The 17,735-nt window shown below is 36.0% G+C and overlaps 1 protein-coding gene across 1 annotated transcript in view; it reads left to right on the top strand.

Annotated features, from left to right (window-relative positions):
• LOC145690299 (muscle-specific protein 300 kDa-like) overlaps positions 1 to 17,735 on the top strand; it is a 633,032-nt gene that overhangs the window by 162,498 nt on the left and 452,799 nt on the right. Inside the window, exons 3-5 of the mRNA XM_081765072.1 lie at positions 1,585 to 1,680; positions 7,318 to 7,401; positions 11,974 to 12,066. Of these exons, the coding sequence (XP_081621198.1) occupies positions 1,585 to 1,680; positions 7,318 to 7,401; positions 11,974 to 12,066 (273 nt within the window). The remainder of the gene's footprint in view (positions 1 to 1,584; positions 1,681 to 7,317; positions 7,402 to 11,973; positions 12,067 to 17,735) is intronic.

The following is a 17,735-nucleotide window of genomic DNA, read 5'->3' as shown; positions in this document are numbered from 1 at the left end:
TGTTTTAAATGAAAATTGTTTGGCCGAAATGGCCGAATTAGCCTTATATATATATATATATATATATATATATATATATATATATATATATATATATATATATATATATACTGTTAATGTAATAAGGAAAGATAAGCGGCGCATGAACATATTGAAATTGAATAACAGTATATTAAAATTGTAATAAATAACAAAATTATCAAAAATATTGAAATGTAAATACGTCGGTCAATCGAACGACCGCTTAACCGAACTGTGTACTCGCTCGCACTTGTTACTCTCCCACCCTACGGTCCATCATTCCCCTCACTCCCAAACCAAGTTTCCCACAGTAGTCGCCGCACTGAGCCACCGCTGGCGGAACATTGCTTCTAATGGGGCCTTCATAAGGCGCTGCTGACTGGCCGCCAGTCGCTGTGTTTCAACAATCAGCACACTTCTGTCGGTTTGGCACTGGCTGTAGAAGTAGCGGCAGTATCAAAGCTGTTCAAAGCAACAGCTGCGCCAGCTTAGAGTTGAGGCGTGCCGCTCGGCGCATGGCAAATAAACATGTACAGTTCGATTATCCGAACAAACCAGTTTTCCGAACACCCATGTCCCCCAATTACTTCGGATAATCGACGCTCTACTGTAGTAAAAATTGAATAAAAACAGAGCAAAGCTCCTCAAAAGTTAGTGTTTACAGCGCCATCTCATCCCCAGCCCTAATCTTCCATAACAGAAGAACTGCGCAGAGTATACACTTTTCTTTCTTTTTTTCTTAACCTGAATTGAGATTTTATATCTTCACATTCAGACCTATTAATAGCTCCCAGTCACGTGTATCACTGAGATTTGTTTTGAATAAATGTTTTTACATATAATGTTAATGTAAACATCGATGAAAATGATAGATGAAGATGAAAAATGGGGACGAATCTAGGTCGTCAGCATAAAATCTAACATCGTATATGAACTCCAAAAAGTTATTCTAAGCCACATTGACTTCAATAACGTCAATACCTCTGTGATATGCGCCAACATTCATTGCTGATCCTCTCTCTCTCGGTTTTGCACTTTTCCCAAAAAACTACTAACCAAATTCCTTCTTGAGATCATACTTAATAAAAATTAAGAATCTTTAATAGGCTATAAGTTTTAAAGACATAAGAAGGCGATGTTATGCAAAAGGTGTTATATACTCTAGTGACATTCAAATTCTTGATCTGGACCAAGGATGTTATAAATAGAGGATCTGCCCATATGTATCTTCATCCTATTAAATCGATGAAGCCAAAAAGCAACCGAACATCGGCACGTCTGATTGCCTACTGTCGTTTCTACCATCGTCTGATTGACTACTTTCGTTTCCGCCATGATTGTTGGCTCAAAACATTGCGATCCTGTTGGGCGGAGTGGGCAGAGTAGGGGTGGCGAAACTGTGAAGTATGGCTTCAAGATTTTATTGTAAGGGCAGATCTTCTATTTTATAAGATCCTTGATCTGGACGGTATAATTAACATTTTGAAAAATAATGATAACAATAAACTTTAAATAAATGTAATAATATTGTAGTATTTTCACATTACTTATTTTTCTTTGTAGCGAGTTCCACCGCTGAGGATAGAAGATTTGATCGATGATCTGAAGGATGGCACCAAATTACTCGCCTTGTTGGAGGTTCTGTCAGGGGAGAGATTGGTAAGTTAATATATCTTATATATTTAACTTATTTCATAAAAAGATTAAGGTTCTCAATTTGATCCGTTTATATATCAAAGTTACCAAAGATCAGTTTATATATATATATATATATTCCAGGTGTATCAAAAGTCTGGGGCTATAGGCCAACTCCGTTATACATAAAGATACGAAAAAATGTAAAAAGAGGAAAGTTGTTGGAAATATGTGATTTGCCATCTAAAATGGATACATTTTTCCAATCACACCAGGAATTCGAGATCTACACTTGTGAAGTGCCCTATGTTAAAGTTTGTGTAAACGGACAAGTTTTACCGATAAATGTTACTACAGTCTTCGTATTTCTCTCATGTATTTTTTAACTTTCACGAAAATTTACAATTTCTCTTACAAATTTTGACCTAGAGACTTCGAATTATTAGAAAAGAAACTTCATGACCTATCAAAGGCAACAATCTGTGCCGATTTTTTATTTAGAATTTATTTAGAATTTTGTTGAAGCAGTTCTATTGTTAAAGGTTTGGGTATCCATTTCAGCAATCAAGTCATTTCAACAATGAAGAAAATTCTAAATAAAAAAATCGGCACTGATTCTTGCCTTCGATAGGTTATGAAGTTCCTTCTCGAAAAATTTGAAGTCTGAATTTTGTAAGAGAAATCGTGAATTTTCGTGAAAGTTAAAATATATATACTGTACATATGAGAGAGATACTAAGATTGTGGTGACATCTATCGGCAAAACTTGTTCCTTTCAACCAACCTTAAAAAACAAATGTTTCCAGTTCAACAGGTTGTTAGAACGGAACCGTAAGAGCGCGCAAAAATGACACGAGGAGGAATGTGCACATTGTAATGTGACCTGGAACACCTCGAGTCCATTTCCCAACAATGCTGTATTGTATCTATGGTGAGAGCCGAAGGGAATAGTCTAGTGAACTGGCAACGTAACTTTTTCATTAAAATTGGGCGCCTTGCCAATGTAGAGTTGAAACGGCTGGTGCGATTGGAAAAAATTCCACCATTTAAGGTTGGAAGCCACCCATTTCCAACTATTTCCCTCTCTTTCCATTTTGTCATATCTTTTCTCATAACAGAGTTGGCCTATAGCCCCGGGCTTTTGTTACACGCGATATATTATACTGTATGTTTATGCATAACTTCCACATAGGTGCATCGATCTTTTTGTTTGTTTGAAAGAATACGCTTCCTAGTAATAGGATATAAACTTAATCAAGATGTAATTATAATCCTCGGAACTAGATCATGAAATTCCCCAACAGCTGACAGTGTTTAAGGACATAATTGTGTGTATGACCAGTAGCGTAGCCAGGATGTGTGTTCGGGGAAGGGGGGCGCAAATGCTGTTATAGGTACATATAGAAAACTTACAAACAAAAATATATAAACATAAAAATATATTAAAAAAATACAAACATCAAAGTACCAAAGTACATTGTCAGACCCCTCTGAGGGGGACCCGGCCTCTCTGCCCCTCCTTCCATGCGCCACTGCGTATGACTACTCACAACTTTGATATAGATGCACTGATTTACTTTTTGTTTGAAAGATTATTCTTTCACAGTGATTTCATATAAATTTCACCAGGATTTGATGATAGTCTTCGGAACCTAGACCATTAATCTCCTTAACGGTTGACAGTATTAATTCTGTTATTTACCGACTAAATTGTTTACATGTTCACGCATAACTTCAATAGAGGTGTGCCAATTTTGATTATCCCTTTTTAGTTTCAAAAATTATACTTTCTCCTGGGTTTCATACAAATTTTTATCAGGATCTGATGATAATCTTTCGAGGTAGACCATATTTCGTCATGTGTACAATTGTACAAATACATTCTACTGCAATTCGACGAGAGCTCCCTAATCTCAACATCCGCGGTTAGCAATTTCGAAACCTATAATCACTATTGCCATCGCGGTAGCTTTACACTAGCCCATTTGCAGTCTTGCATACATATGCTACTAACCTCACACCTACAAGGTCCTTTGAAAACCGAAGTAGGCTCTTCCTTTGCACCAGTGTTTCTTTCAGAAAAAAGTTCCAGGGATACACTTAGTAGTCGAAGGGGCACATCTCTCACTGCTGGTATTTATTATTATGTTATAAACGTATTATTTTGATCTCCTCCAGGGGGCACTCCCAGAGCTCCGAGGGGCAGTGCGCACCAAAACATGTCTGGAAAAAACACTGCTTTTCACTGCCAATATCTGTCCATTTTCATACAGCTTCACTACACACTATGACCCAATCCACTAAAACAGAATATTAACAATGGAAGAATGTGCAGTGCTTCTAGTTCACAACGATGACTTGTAACAGTTTTAGTGTTTCCCTTATTTTGATAATTATTTGTATATTTGAACACTTATTCACAAAAAAAAAAAAAAAAAAAAAAAAAAAAAAAAAAAAAAAAACAAGAAAAAGAAAAGAAAGTTTATATATTTCAAGCAGGTTATTTGTACTTTCATTTGGGTTAGTTCTTTAAAAGTGTAATGTGAAATCCCGGTGAATTATGATTGTAGTAATGAAAACACGTTTTGATTGAAATATTTTTCGAAGTTGTTACTTCTTGCATGTGACAAATAAAAAAATGTCTGAATAGGAGTAATCCGAACTGATTTAGGTAAACAATGACTAATTCGATTTATACAGTGCCAGACGATATGGTTAAATGAATTTCTTTGAAGTGAAAAATCTCCATATAAAATAGTAGTGGCCAATGCGTGGTTCGCAGTCTACTTTAGTTGACCGGCAGATCGTGTGAAGTAGCCCGTAGTAATCTGTCAAACTGTTTATATCGATCACTGCCATTGTTTTGTGGTTCCCTCTAGCGGTCTATTGAACAGATAAGTAGATCACCGGTGATTCCTGAAATGAAAAGTAACCTGAAATTTAAAACTTTTGACCATCCCTGATATAAAAGATGACTTGCATAAAATAAATTACGGCATATTTTCCAGTATGTAAAACTTCAGGATTAAAGCTGATAATTTTCAGAAAAGAAGTATTAAAGAGAATATTTTTCCGATGCTGTATATTGCTTTCTTGACGCTTTTCTTGACTGATCACAAAGGTAGTTAATTTTTCAAGTAAAAATAGGCAAAACGAGTTTTAACTTGATGATTCGGATATTTACTGTAAGAAAATAACAAACTCTCTTTTAATATTAAATGATAAGTTTATTTACATAAAAGAAACTTATTTTACAAAGCAAGGTATATATTAAATACGCTAGAGAACAGACAGTAGGCCCAACAGTGTGATATGGTTGCCTTGCGTACTACCAACGTTGGCCTTACGCCGAGCATTTATCGAGATGCCGAGCATTACCAACTCATAAGGTCGAAACTCGGCTAAATAACGGCAAATTGTCGGCATTTTGCCATCGTACTTTTCAACTTTATTTTTTGCATTTACCAATACCGAATCATAATGACCACTAGCCTATGCCTATGCAGGATCTAGTAAGTGTGCTGCTAGGATTTACATAAGGAAAAATAAATGATGATGTAGGTTTAATTTTTTCTTTAACTTCAACTACAAAAGGTAAATATGCCCTTCGTTCAAAAAATTTAAAAAGAAACATCGCGTTTTTTATTATCTTTATAGAAAAAGGTATATTATCTTTTTTCTCCTTCGTCACGAAAATGAGGTAAGAACGAGTCGTACGGTACCTACTGGTTAACAGTAGCAATCAGGGTTGACCTTAGTCAATTTGCCGTCCTATGCGATAGTAACATTTGCTGCTACACCCACCCCCGATCTCTAGAAAGAACACATCTCAAAAGCCACAATTTTAAGTACGTTGATACGTTACTCCATCACAATTATAGTAGCATTAATGAAAACATAAGATTCACCAAATAATGATAATTATAAACTATTAATAAGAAGAGGTCGGTGAGAACGTGCAAAGTTACAGGATGTTTATCAAGAATTAACTTTGAGCTACAAATTTGCATATACACCTTGACTGCCACCATATACGAGGTGGTATCAAAAAGTTTCGAGGCCAGTTCTGTAACATGCCAATAGGTTGCAGCAAAAGGCTGCTGCACGTACAAGCACAAGGAGTACTGACCTTCATAGGGTCAGTGTGCCAAGAGACATCGGGAGCTGTACAGCTAGTGCTATTCTGACGAAGTGGCTTACCACGTCTGCGATTTCATCAGGGACAGCAAGTTAGAACAACGAACGAGTGGCACGCGCACTTCAAGAGCGGATGCTGGAAGACAACGAGAAATCAGGAAAACCATCAATGAACACATCAGAAATGTTGAAACCATTCGGCAACTTGTGGATAAAGATCATTGGAAAACAATCCATTCTCAGTGTGTCATATGGAACAGTGCAGGCAGTCCTCCCGTGTGATTTGAACATGCGTCGTGTTGCTGACAAGTTCGTCCCCAAGTAGTTGTTCCAGAAGCAGAAAGAACATCATATCGAAATTTGGCAAGAACTCCGTCAGCGTGCCGTGCACGATTCGTTCTTTATTTCGAGGGTAATTACCGGTGACGAAACTTGGGTGTATGGTTAGGACCCTGAGACAAAGCAACAATCTTCACAATGGAAGAGCCCATCATTTCCTCAAACAAAAAGTGCGAGGCAGGTGCGCAGTTCTTCCAATTGCATACTCATAGTCTTTTACGACATTCACGGCGTTGTGCATCACGTATTCGTCTCCGGGAGCCAGACTGTCAATAGCGAGTTCTATTGCCAAGTTTCAAAATGTCTGAGGGAGGACATTCGGCGAAAGCGACAGGATCTGTGGTGTGTGAAAAACTGGCTGCAGCACGACGACAATTCACCATGTCATCGTGCTTCCCTCACACGTGAGTTTCTAACCAGAAACAATATGATCGCACTTCTACACCCACTCTACAGATTTGACTCCTCAGACTTCACTATCTTCCCGAAGCTGAAGATTCAGCTCAAATACACTATTGCGGATATCCAGCGTGAATCGCAGAAGGCACTTGACACGCTTGGTGGGAACGCTGTATTACTGTACAAGGTGACTATTTTGAAGATAATGTGTAAACGTGGACAAGTAAAGTACTTTCTTGTAAACAGAACTAATGTCGAAACTTTTTTTTATATCACCTCCTATGTTGACCTTTATCATCTGTGATATTTTATTTTTACTATTGTTTTAGCGACATAAATGCATATTTTCTTCTGTGTATGATTTTTTCTATACACTCAGCGTGGACATGAAATTTGGACTCCTTCGCCTTTGTTTTAGGCACATAAATGTATATTTTCCTCTGTGTATGATTTTTATATACACGCAGCGTGGACATTAAATTTTGACTCTTTCTCAATGTCTACGTAATTGCGTACACACATATAAAACAAGCGACAGAAATTAAATATATTGTTTGTGTATGGAAAATCAAACACGCGGCGTTGTACAGGAAAGGCGTATATATGAGATTCCATACACATGGCAATCTACGTGCTAATTCAATTTTTATACATTTATGTGTTGTACACTTTATACTTTTTTCACCCCTTGGAAGTGTGTGTTGCATGTACGGTAGAGCCGGCCTTGCTGGCAATACAATACTTTTAAAAGCACGCATTATACCATTTTGATTTGTTTCATTACAGCCTGTGGAAAAGGGCAGAAACCTGAAAAGACCACATTTCTTAAGCAATGTGAACACAGCATTGCAGTTTCTTCAAAGCAAAAGAGTAAGTATTTTAAATTATCATTTGCATTTATTTATTTTTTCTCTCTGACAATTTACAATATATTTGTTTTCTATCATAACCATTTACTTTGTGTATTCTTATTGCTTGCGTAGTGTTGAAGTAAATGAAATACGTCTATTGATTTGATCCATTTAATTAAGATATAAAGTATTTGATATGGACGATAGCGTTACTAAGAATTTCATATCAAAGGAGGAAGTTTATATCATTTCAGATGTTTGTCTATATATCTTAATAGAGTAAATGTTTATTTTTGCATAATATCTTGTTGAAGGAGGGTTTTAACCTTGAAACCCCTCCCCTCTTTCCGTACACTACTGAAAAATACAAAAACTTGAAAAGATAATTGAGAACTATTGAATATTAGTTGTAGTTAATTTCTGGATAGTTTCATTATGATACGTTGTTTCCAAAGACGATTTATTAGACCTATATATAAATGTGTCATTTTAAGTTAGAGTTTGAACTTAATTTCATGATTTATAGCTATAGATTTTTTTAAAAAACAAAAGCTTACCATGGGAATAGAAGCAGTTTGAATTTGTGAGCTTCACATGCAAGCCTGTCATGCAATTCAAAAATGCTAATCCAGTTAACGATTTACACTCTCAGATTTCAGTGTCACGGTGTTATTCTGTGGTTTGTGATCAATACTAAAGTGTTTTCCATTTATATATTGGTTGCTAGGAAATAAAATTGTTTCTATGTATGAAGGTAACCAAGAAAGTCCTGTCGCTTTTTTCCCCACCACATTCGAATATCGATATGTCATCTAAGTCGTACCTGGAAGATCAAAAAAGAGTCCCCATCAGCATCGACGACCTTCTGCCAACGTTCTGGAAGACCATGGATGCCATCGCGGTAGAACTTAGCGGGCGGTGAAGCGAAGAAGGTATCAAGTGCATTTTACACGTCTACTACTAATTTGAACTGGAGTCCTCTAAGGTGATTGCCTAAGGAATAGAACAGGTGATAATCGGACGGTGCAATTTCCGGAGAGTATGGTGGATGCAATAGTGTTTCCCATTGAAGGCTTAGAATGATCTCCTGGGTCATCTTATTCACGTGGGGCTTAGCGTGTCCTGTAACAGGAGGACGTCTTTGCGATTCAGAAGTACTGGCTCCAGATTTTTGAGTTTTTCTTGAACACGGCTCAATTGCTGACAGTACACAGTTGCATTGATGCTCTGACCAGCTAATAACAATTCCCAATGCACGATGCTGCGAGCAATCCACCAAACACACAAGAGGACCTTCTTCTGGTGCAGTGCTGGTTTCTGCTGTTTTGAAACCGGTTCAAGGGATGCTAACCAATGATGACGGCGCCGTGGAACTTCGTACATGACCCACTTCTCATGCACCCTGTCCAGAAATGGCTCTTTCCTCAGACGAGACAGCAAAGAAACACAGGTGTCTGCTCGCGTTGCCTTCAGGCCCGGAGTCAAATCATGTAGAACTCATCGACCCAACTTGTAGTGCTTCCCAGGTGCTGTCGAATGGTTTCTCCACTCACACTGAATTGTATTTCCATTTCCTTACACGTCTGGCCACTGTTCGCCTCAATTGTAATTTTGTATATTTGTTGGTCTTTCGACACGTGATGCGTCTTCGAGTGTTTCGTTATCGTCCTTAAACTTGTTAAAGCAAAGCTGCACTGTCAGTGTAGTCGTAGTCAAGACACCGTCACCAAAGGTTTGACATATCTTCCACCCCGCTGCAGCGGCGTTTGACCCCAGTTTGAACTCGTAGAGCATACACGCCCTTATGACCTCTGTGGTGGTCCCATGTCCACTCTATCCTTATGAAGTTCACGGTATAACTGAACTGCCACAACGAAGTGGTATATTGGATATAACCACACCAGCAACTGACCTTCGCCTTGTCTCAATTTGCATTCAACTCGCGGTGAGGGCCAATTGAACACAGACCTCCACAGAAAGCGGCAGAACTTTCTTCGTTACCTTTATAGCCTACTATGTTTTATGAGCCAGTGGCGTACGCAATTGGGATTTCAGAGTGTAACCCCGTTGAAGAAGATATTATGGAAAACTAAACCTTTACTATGTTAAGATGTATACACAAAAATCACGCTTGTTGTAAAAGGAAATGAGCTTTGATGTTTGAACCCCTTTTAAGGAATTTTACGTACGCCACTAATGTGAGTTAACATTTTATCTAGAGCCAATGATGTAGCACAAGGTATTTTGCTTCAGTGTTGTTCAGAATTTTAATAGATAACAAAAATGCTATTGACGCAGTTTTCTAAACTTTCTTGACGCTGGACATGTAGTCTCATCATATATTGGCTGCGTCAACGCAACGAAAATTAGCTTTTAATTTGCGATATTATTATTATTATTATTATTATTATTATTATTATTATTATTATTATTATTATTATTATTATTATTATTATTATTATTATTATTATTATTATTATTATTAATTACTATTTGTGTTGCGATCCGCAAATTTTGGGAAGACCGACATGTAGGTCTAATGACATCCCATATCCAAATATCGAAGCAGTGCTTTGAGCTGTGAGTGTATTTTAGCCTAATTCTCAGACGAAAAGTTTAAAGATGTATAATATATGGATGGCCTTTTTCGAAAAATCTGTTTTTCGATTTTCAGAAATTTCATTTTTCGTTTTTCGCTTTTTCGAAAGATTTTTCGTTTTTCGTTTTTTCGAAAAAAAGTTCGTTTTTCGTTTTTCGAAAAAGTGTTTTTTCGAAAAAATATGGTCATCCTTAGTATAATGAGAGATCACACATTTGATATAATGTTAGAAACGTTTATAAAATAAAATATAGAAAATACAAATTCAACAAAGTACATCATCTATCCTGACTTTCCAAGAAAATAACGATTTAATGTCAAAATGGAGAATTATTGATCTAAACTAATTGACGGATGATCGCACCAGAGCTGCTCAGTGAAATAACACTGAATCACTGAATGATGAACTTCTTGAGAATTACCTCGACGGATTGTGTCCCTCCCAAAAATGTCTCTCCCGTAGGAATGGGTACGAGAGATTTCGAGTGAGTTTTCATTGAAGCTCGACTCAACTCGAAACAAACATCTTTGAGCTCGACTCGAGAACTCGGCTCGAAAAATTTCCTCCAGGTCCAAAACGAGCCAAATCGACTTAAATTCTGTATGTAGTTTCAAGTACATTTTTCAAGTATCCTATATAGAAATATAATTATTATCAATGATACTTACTACAATACTACAACTTATTATTATTATTATTATTATTATTATTATTATTATTATTATTATTATTATTATTATTATTATTATTATTATTATTATTATTATTATTATTAGTAGTAGTAGTAGTAGTAGTAGTAGTAGTAGTAGTAGTAGTATACCGTGTATAAACATGAAAGATAGGCGGTTTATATCTGAATACTAAAAACTAGTTGACTGCTGACCTCGGTAGTCGTGAAGTCTAGGAGTCGTTCAAGAGGTACTGGGTTTGAGTTCCGGAGGAGCAAGTATCCGGCTCTAGCCAAAATTGTTAAAAGTTACAGGGCGCCGGCAAACATGTTCAAAACTGCTCAGCCCGGGTTTAGGATTGGCAACGGCAGGAGCGGCTCGGCCAAATCCAAAATAGGGTTTTGCACCGGATTAATTTTTTCTTCTATCTTAGGGACATTTCCGAATCTTACTTCATGATTAGATTCAGCAGTGGTGTAGTAAGATAATGAAAGTGTTTTGATAGTGGAGAAAAGAAATACGTACATTCAGGGTAAAACTCTATTTTCGATTTGACGTTTATTTCCTTGTTCCAATCTCTGATTCGACATGTATTGAAGCCAGGACTTTCGTTGATTTGAAGTTGCATATACTTCTTCTTCAGTACAAAGCAGCACTAGGCAGGATGCAGGCCGGTAGCCAGCCCAAAAATGTATTAGGGGCCCGGTAGAATTTAGGGGGGGGGGCGATCGAACCATATTATAGTTCATTTGCAAACCTATCGTGAAACTTTTAGGGGGGCAGTAAATATTTAGGGGGGCGGCCCCCTAGATTCCCCGTGGATACGGGCCTGCCTGGATATCCCTCCATCTCCATGAATGTGTTGAATTGGCTATAACTCATGCACTCACACTCACTCAGATACTTCTTGCGTTTTAACATAGTAATAGTGAATTTCTAAACTGTTAGTCTGTAACAGTCTATGTTAAAATTTCGAGACTTTAGAAGGTAAATGTAGATTTTAGGGGAGAAAAATAGGGTAGAATACTCCTCCATGTATTCTATGACTAAATTTCGAAGGCTTATTAAGACTGAACCTCCACTAGTAATCAAGCCTGGGAGGACTGGAATCTTCTCAGCAGTGAGACTATGAGAAACATGAGCTTACACTAAACTTCAAGCTACATATTCTACCATCAGATACTAAATCCTTGTCTTCTGAAAAAAAAAAAAAAAAAAAAAAAAAGCAAGAACGTATTTAGCAATTGTTTTTAAGTATTGGTTTGTGTTGTTGATACTTGTATGCTTATTTATATATTATTATACATTTTTCTCTTTTTACAGATAAAACTAGTAAATATCAATTCATCTGATCTTGTAGACGGTAGACCTCCTGTCGTGTTAGGACTTATTTGGACGATAATTCTGTATTTCCAGGTAAGGAGCAACATGTGCTACTTATTGAAGAATTCTGTGTGTTGAATTCATCTTTCTACATAGGATTATTCAGTATTGTCTTAACACATTCTTTCGATTCGCGTTATCTACTCATTTCACATGATCTATTTTTTAAAGTAATAAACATAAAACGAATTTATATTAATATTTTTTTATTTCTTGTGGAAATTAAGAATATGTTAAATAGTTAAATATATGGTTACTGTTATCGATGCAAATTATTAATGAGATTTCATTACACTATATACCATTATGAAGTTTAAATATATAGATAAACTTACAATATTGTTGAGATTTTTGCATCATTGCATTTTCATTGGAAAGCAATAATGAAATTAAATGTCTGTGGCAATTATAGCACTACGTCTGCATCTGCAACGAAATTTGTTCCGAGCAGCAGAGCAACTGGCGTTTATCAGAAGATAATTGGGAATAAAAGAATGAAAATTTGTGGAATATGCGCCCAAATAAGCACTTGGTATATTGATGGAATTACTGACTTAACAGAAGTTTTGTTTTGAGAAATGTTGACCTAAGGAAATTTACAATACAAATATGGAATGTCCGGAATAAATGATTAAAAAATTAGAGAGATCAAAAGCAAAAAATAAAAATAGCACTTTAAAAAAGTAACTTGCACCGAGATATCCGGTTAACTACGACATGAAATTATTTCGAAGATTACTCGTTATATGTCAGACCCAGTGATGCCAACCTATAATGGGATAATTTTTAGACATTAATTTTTCGGAAAATAATAAAGGAAACTTTAATCAAAAATGGTGTATATACACCTCAATCCACAGAAACAAAATTCTCTAGAGACTGACACTAGATATAATGAATCCAATTTTGGCTCGATAGATTTACTTCGTTATCGGTAAAGTCCATGCTAATGTGAAAGCAGGTTGAGTGATTTAATTATGTGTGATTATGAAAAATCAAGAGTCAAGAGACACAAATTATATTAAGTATTTAGGAAAAGAAAAGGAAAACAAAACAAATGAACAAATAAACGAAACAGGGGCGTCATTTCAGACTTCGCTTGAGGGGGGCAAGAACACCATTGATATTAGACTTTCACGTTTTGTACTAGTATATTAGTAGACATCGATTAAAGTATATGTATTTTTCAAACCCTTGGGGGGGGGCATTTGCCCCCTCCTGCCCTCCCTAAATGACGCCCCTGAAACGAAAGAAAGTAAAATACCAAACGAGAAACTACTTCTGAAATGTTTTATACAAAACATATGGAGAATGAAGTTTTCTAGTATGATGTAGAAGTTGATGCAAAAAAGGCGTGATGAAGACACGGCATTTCTGACAAACAAAATATACTGGTTCTCGGTTTTAAGGAAAATACTTATTCATAAGCTAGTTTATGAACACGGAAAATCAAAATTTACTTTTAATTCGCTCAGATATTAAAAAAGCCTAAGCAACAGTTTCATTTTTCATATTTTGTTTCTAATGAGTAGACCCCATATCTTGAGAAGTTCAAAAGCAAAATCGATATTTTTTTCCCTCTCGAGATGGGGTGTTATAATGATTCGGGTTGGCATCACTGCGTAAATCACGCATGGTTAGAAATTAGTGGCGGGTGATACAAATGTTGAAGTTTTGTTGATATTTGTTTTGCAGAAGTTAAAGGATTATGTAGATTTTACGGTAAGAAATAAATAATGAAATATACTTAATATTGTCTATAGCTGGTGTACACTTATACGTTTGCTCTGATAATTTTATATATATATAATAACTGCACGTAAGATTTTTGATCGAATATCTAGAATGTTAGTTTCCTTGCAGTTTAAGAACATAGAAATATATTAGTATAACATTTAATATTACGTTTCTTTGTAAAAAATAAATTAGTATTTAAAGCTTTCTACACTTATTTTCTTGACGCCTACCATCGGCTGAGTAGTGCGTACAGATTTATAGAATGCCTGCAAAATATAAAAATTATCATTCCCATGTGTATTGCTCACTTTTACTAGGTATGCATGCACAAGGAGATAGTGATCTGCGAGAAGTATGGGAAAGCTCTCCATGCTGGTGTAGGTCTAGCGCTTGCACATTTGTTGCACGTGGTCCCGGGGGTTTTCCTGGTGGGAAAACACAAAGAAATAATTTCATCCGTCCCCTTTAGCCTAAAGGGCATAAAACGCGAGACTTTAAATTAAAAATAAAATGTTTAGGCTTAAAAAGAGTGAAAGGCAAGGAATTGTGTGTAGAAGTGTAGCGACCCTTTTCAGCACCGAGGATATACAAAACATGAACCTACACTTTGAGGTGGATTAATTACACTGTAATCAGTTGAAATTTCAATGGGCTTTCCACCCGGGAATCGAGCCCGGAACCACGAGTATGAAAGGCGCACACAATATCCACTTGACCAACGGGGAACTTGGGAAGAAAGCGAATAGTATTGTGGGTTAGGGAGCACTATTCGTAGTCACTGTATAGGTACAAATCTTCATTGTTTATTTCCTTACGTACAATAGAAACATAACGGAACACATTTCTTACTGTTCCTTTTCTGTTGATAGGCGTCTTAAAATGTTTTGCGCCCGTCAAATTATACTCCTTCAGTACGGTAATTGATAGATTTTATCCGTATATTTTCACAAAAGCGGCCCTATCTTCTTAATCTGAACCGTATTTTATCTACTTTGAAGCTAATTGTTACTAGAAGTATGTAGTATTGTAGTATGAGTATCTACAATATGAAACTGCGATGCATCTTCGTGCATCAAAAGATAGCACATTATGTACCTACGTATACACATTGATGCATACATATTTTATTCTATGTTCCAGCTATGTAGTATTTCGATAATATATACAAAAGTTAAACTTTTCTTTTTAGCGCAAGTAATTTAGAGCAAATAATTTCAGCGCAAGTAATTTTAGAGCAAATAATTATGAATTTTTAATTGAAATATTTAAAAACTTTTGTTTATTTACTTTGAGTTGAAGTCTGGTGTTCCTTTTAGGCACAGAACCTATTTAAAAAGATACAATTTAACATGGGATTGGAATAACGCGTGCATGTACCGGTACCAAGGAGTTGAACTCGATTTTAACGTAAAGTTCAGAACGGTATTTCATGAAAAGAATTGTAAATTATATTTTTGAGTTTTATCCCTTAGAAAGGGCTAAACTTGAGAAAATTTAGACAATCTAAAGGAAAAATGCATTCGTAAGTCTATTTCTAAACTATGTGGTGAAAGAAAAATCCGTTTTTTTTTGGTAATATGTGTGTTGCGTATGTACTATCTTATTCTGTATTAGTGCGTTTTTATTGGCTACTGGAGATCTGTACAAACCTAAAATGATATAGATAAGGTACCACTCCAATACATAATCTAACCTAACCTTAACCGGTGCTAACCTTGATAATGCATAACTGCAGAAATGTCGCAAAGCCGTGCCAAACGTAAGATAAGTATTTTTATGCGATATATATATATATATATATATATATATATATATATATATATATATATATATATATATATATATATATATTGTATATTCTCGCTTATGCGTATTTCCACCGTCACTACTCTACAGAAGCGCTACCGCCAATCCGGCAAAACTGCTGCCCTCCTGCCCTGACACGGTTAGGTAATATTCGTGAATACCAAGCACAAGTTGGTTCGGATTCTGGTTTTCCGCACTCTCATTTTTGTGGCATACAATGTTCACAAACATTGCCCTTCTAAAATGAATTTGCATCCAGTAAATCAACTCCTCCCTTAAGAGATACTTTCTAAGATATTAAGAGTGAATTTCTTGATTAAAGAAGTGTGAAGCTACAAAATTATGTATATTTTTGAATCAGTATTATTGGCTCCCCTCTGCGGATCAAAGGCCGCATTTATTTATTTAGGTTGGTCCCACGGTTTATGCCTTCTGGCAGATGATTAACGAACATAAATGACTATGAAAGAATTGGTGGAATAAAAATGTGGAAGGAAGTGGAAAAACTGAAAAAAAAAAACACGGACACTATATTGACCATTACAGAATCACGTGGCTTGGAATGGAACTCTTTCATTGGACCACTGTAGCCCTCATGGATTACATGTGAGCATAGCATAGTTCCTTTCATTTAACAAACTTTCAGATATAGCCTGCGATTGAGATTTAACTAAATAGCAACAATAACAACAATGGGAAAGAAATCTACTTGCACTTCAAGTGCTGGGCTCTGAGACACAGGCAGTTCCGTGAATGATATATTTAAAAAAGAAATCAAATCTTGAAGTCTAGAAATGCAAAAATTAAGATCGTTTATCAGTAGAAAAAATTTGAGATTTCTTCTTTATTTTGATATAGGCGTACTGTATCATATTTTACATGATAATGAACCTTCTGAAAAGTCGTGGTTGGCCGTTTTCGATAAATCGTGCGTAACCTAACCAATGTGTTTCTAATACGGAAGTTAGCATCATGCATTAGTCAAGCTCTTAGTACGACGCTAATCACACGTGAAAAGGTCTCTGAATATCGCTAATCATTTCGGGATTCGCCTGGTGGATTTAGGAAAGGCTTGGAGAAACATCTGTGAGCAGTCGTTCTTTCAGAAAAAAATGTTCTGGGGGGGGATTACTGATACTTTTCTATTTATTATTATATTGTAGACGTATTATTTTGGTCTCCTCCGGGGGGAAAGGCAGTGCTTCCCAAAAAACAGGGCTGGAAAAACACTGTCTGTGAGAATAGTGGGTCATCAAATTCGAATCCGTAAACTCCCAATTACGAAGCAAGAATGCTTACCACTAGCCTACCCTCGCCTGTATTTATAATAAATTATAGAATGCAGCACATATCGCACCTTTTCGACAAAAGTGACGCAAGTCAAAAAACCTTAAGGTCCATACAGTTGTATCCCTCGCGAGAAAAATGACGTAACTCGTAACTTGTTTTCAAGTTATTTTATAACCACAATGGTTTGTTCTTTTATGTGCAACCCAGCTTTAAAATTATCTCAAAATCAGAGTGTATTGAAACAAAGATGACAAATTTCGTGTGTGTCACTTTTGTCGAAAAGTGCGATATATACCTTATCATTGTAGCCTATTCTGTTTTGGGCTTCAAATAGGAGGTTCCAACGTTAAGATCGTGCTCTTTTTCCGCTATTGTTTCTCTTCACTTCCGGAAATTGATTAGTTAATGATTAAAAAAAAAAAAAAAAAGTATTTCGTGATAATGCAACCTATTCTTATGACAGATTTATTGTTTCCAAAAGTATGATCCAGGATTCGAACCCACATACGGAAGTGATGGAATTCTGAATGTCATATTCTTTAAAATGTGTATAACTTTAGATTTGTTGAGTAGTAAAACGAAAACCGATAAATGAGTAAGTGTAGTAATATAAGTGAAGTAATGCAAGTGAACTAATATAAGTTTAGTTAAATATAAATAATATTAATAATAATTAGTATAGAGATGTAATATTTAGCAAGTCAATGCTTGCAATTGAAGGGGTGGATTCCAAAAGAACCTAAGTCATATTTTTGTCACTTTTGAGATATTGGTTGTATTAAGTTCCATTTCAGCATATCCATATATTGAACTGGGTTTCATGCAGGGTTTGCCCAAGTGGGCCCAGCCCCGAACAAACCCGGTGGGTT

This window comes from Thermobia domestica, chromosome 7, assembly GCF_964235325.1.
Source record: "Thermobia domestica chromosome 7, izTheDome1.hap1.1, whole genome shotgun sequence".
NCBI lineage: Eukaryota > Metazoa > Arthropoda > Insecta > Zygentoma > Lepismatidae > Thermobia > Thermobia domestica.
Note: the sequence above shows the minus strand (reverse complement) of the source record. Positions and strands in the feature narration are given on the sequence as shown.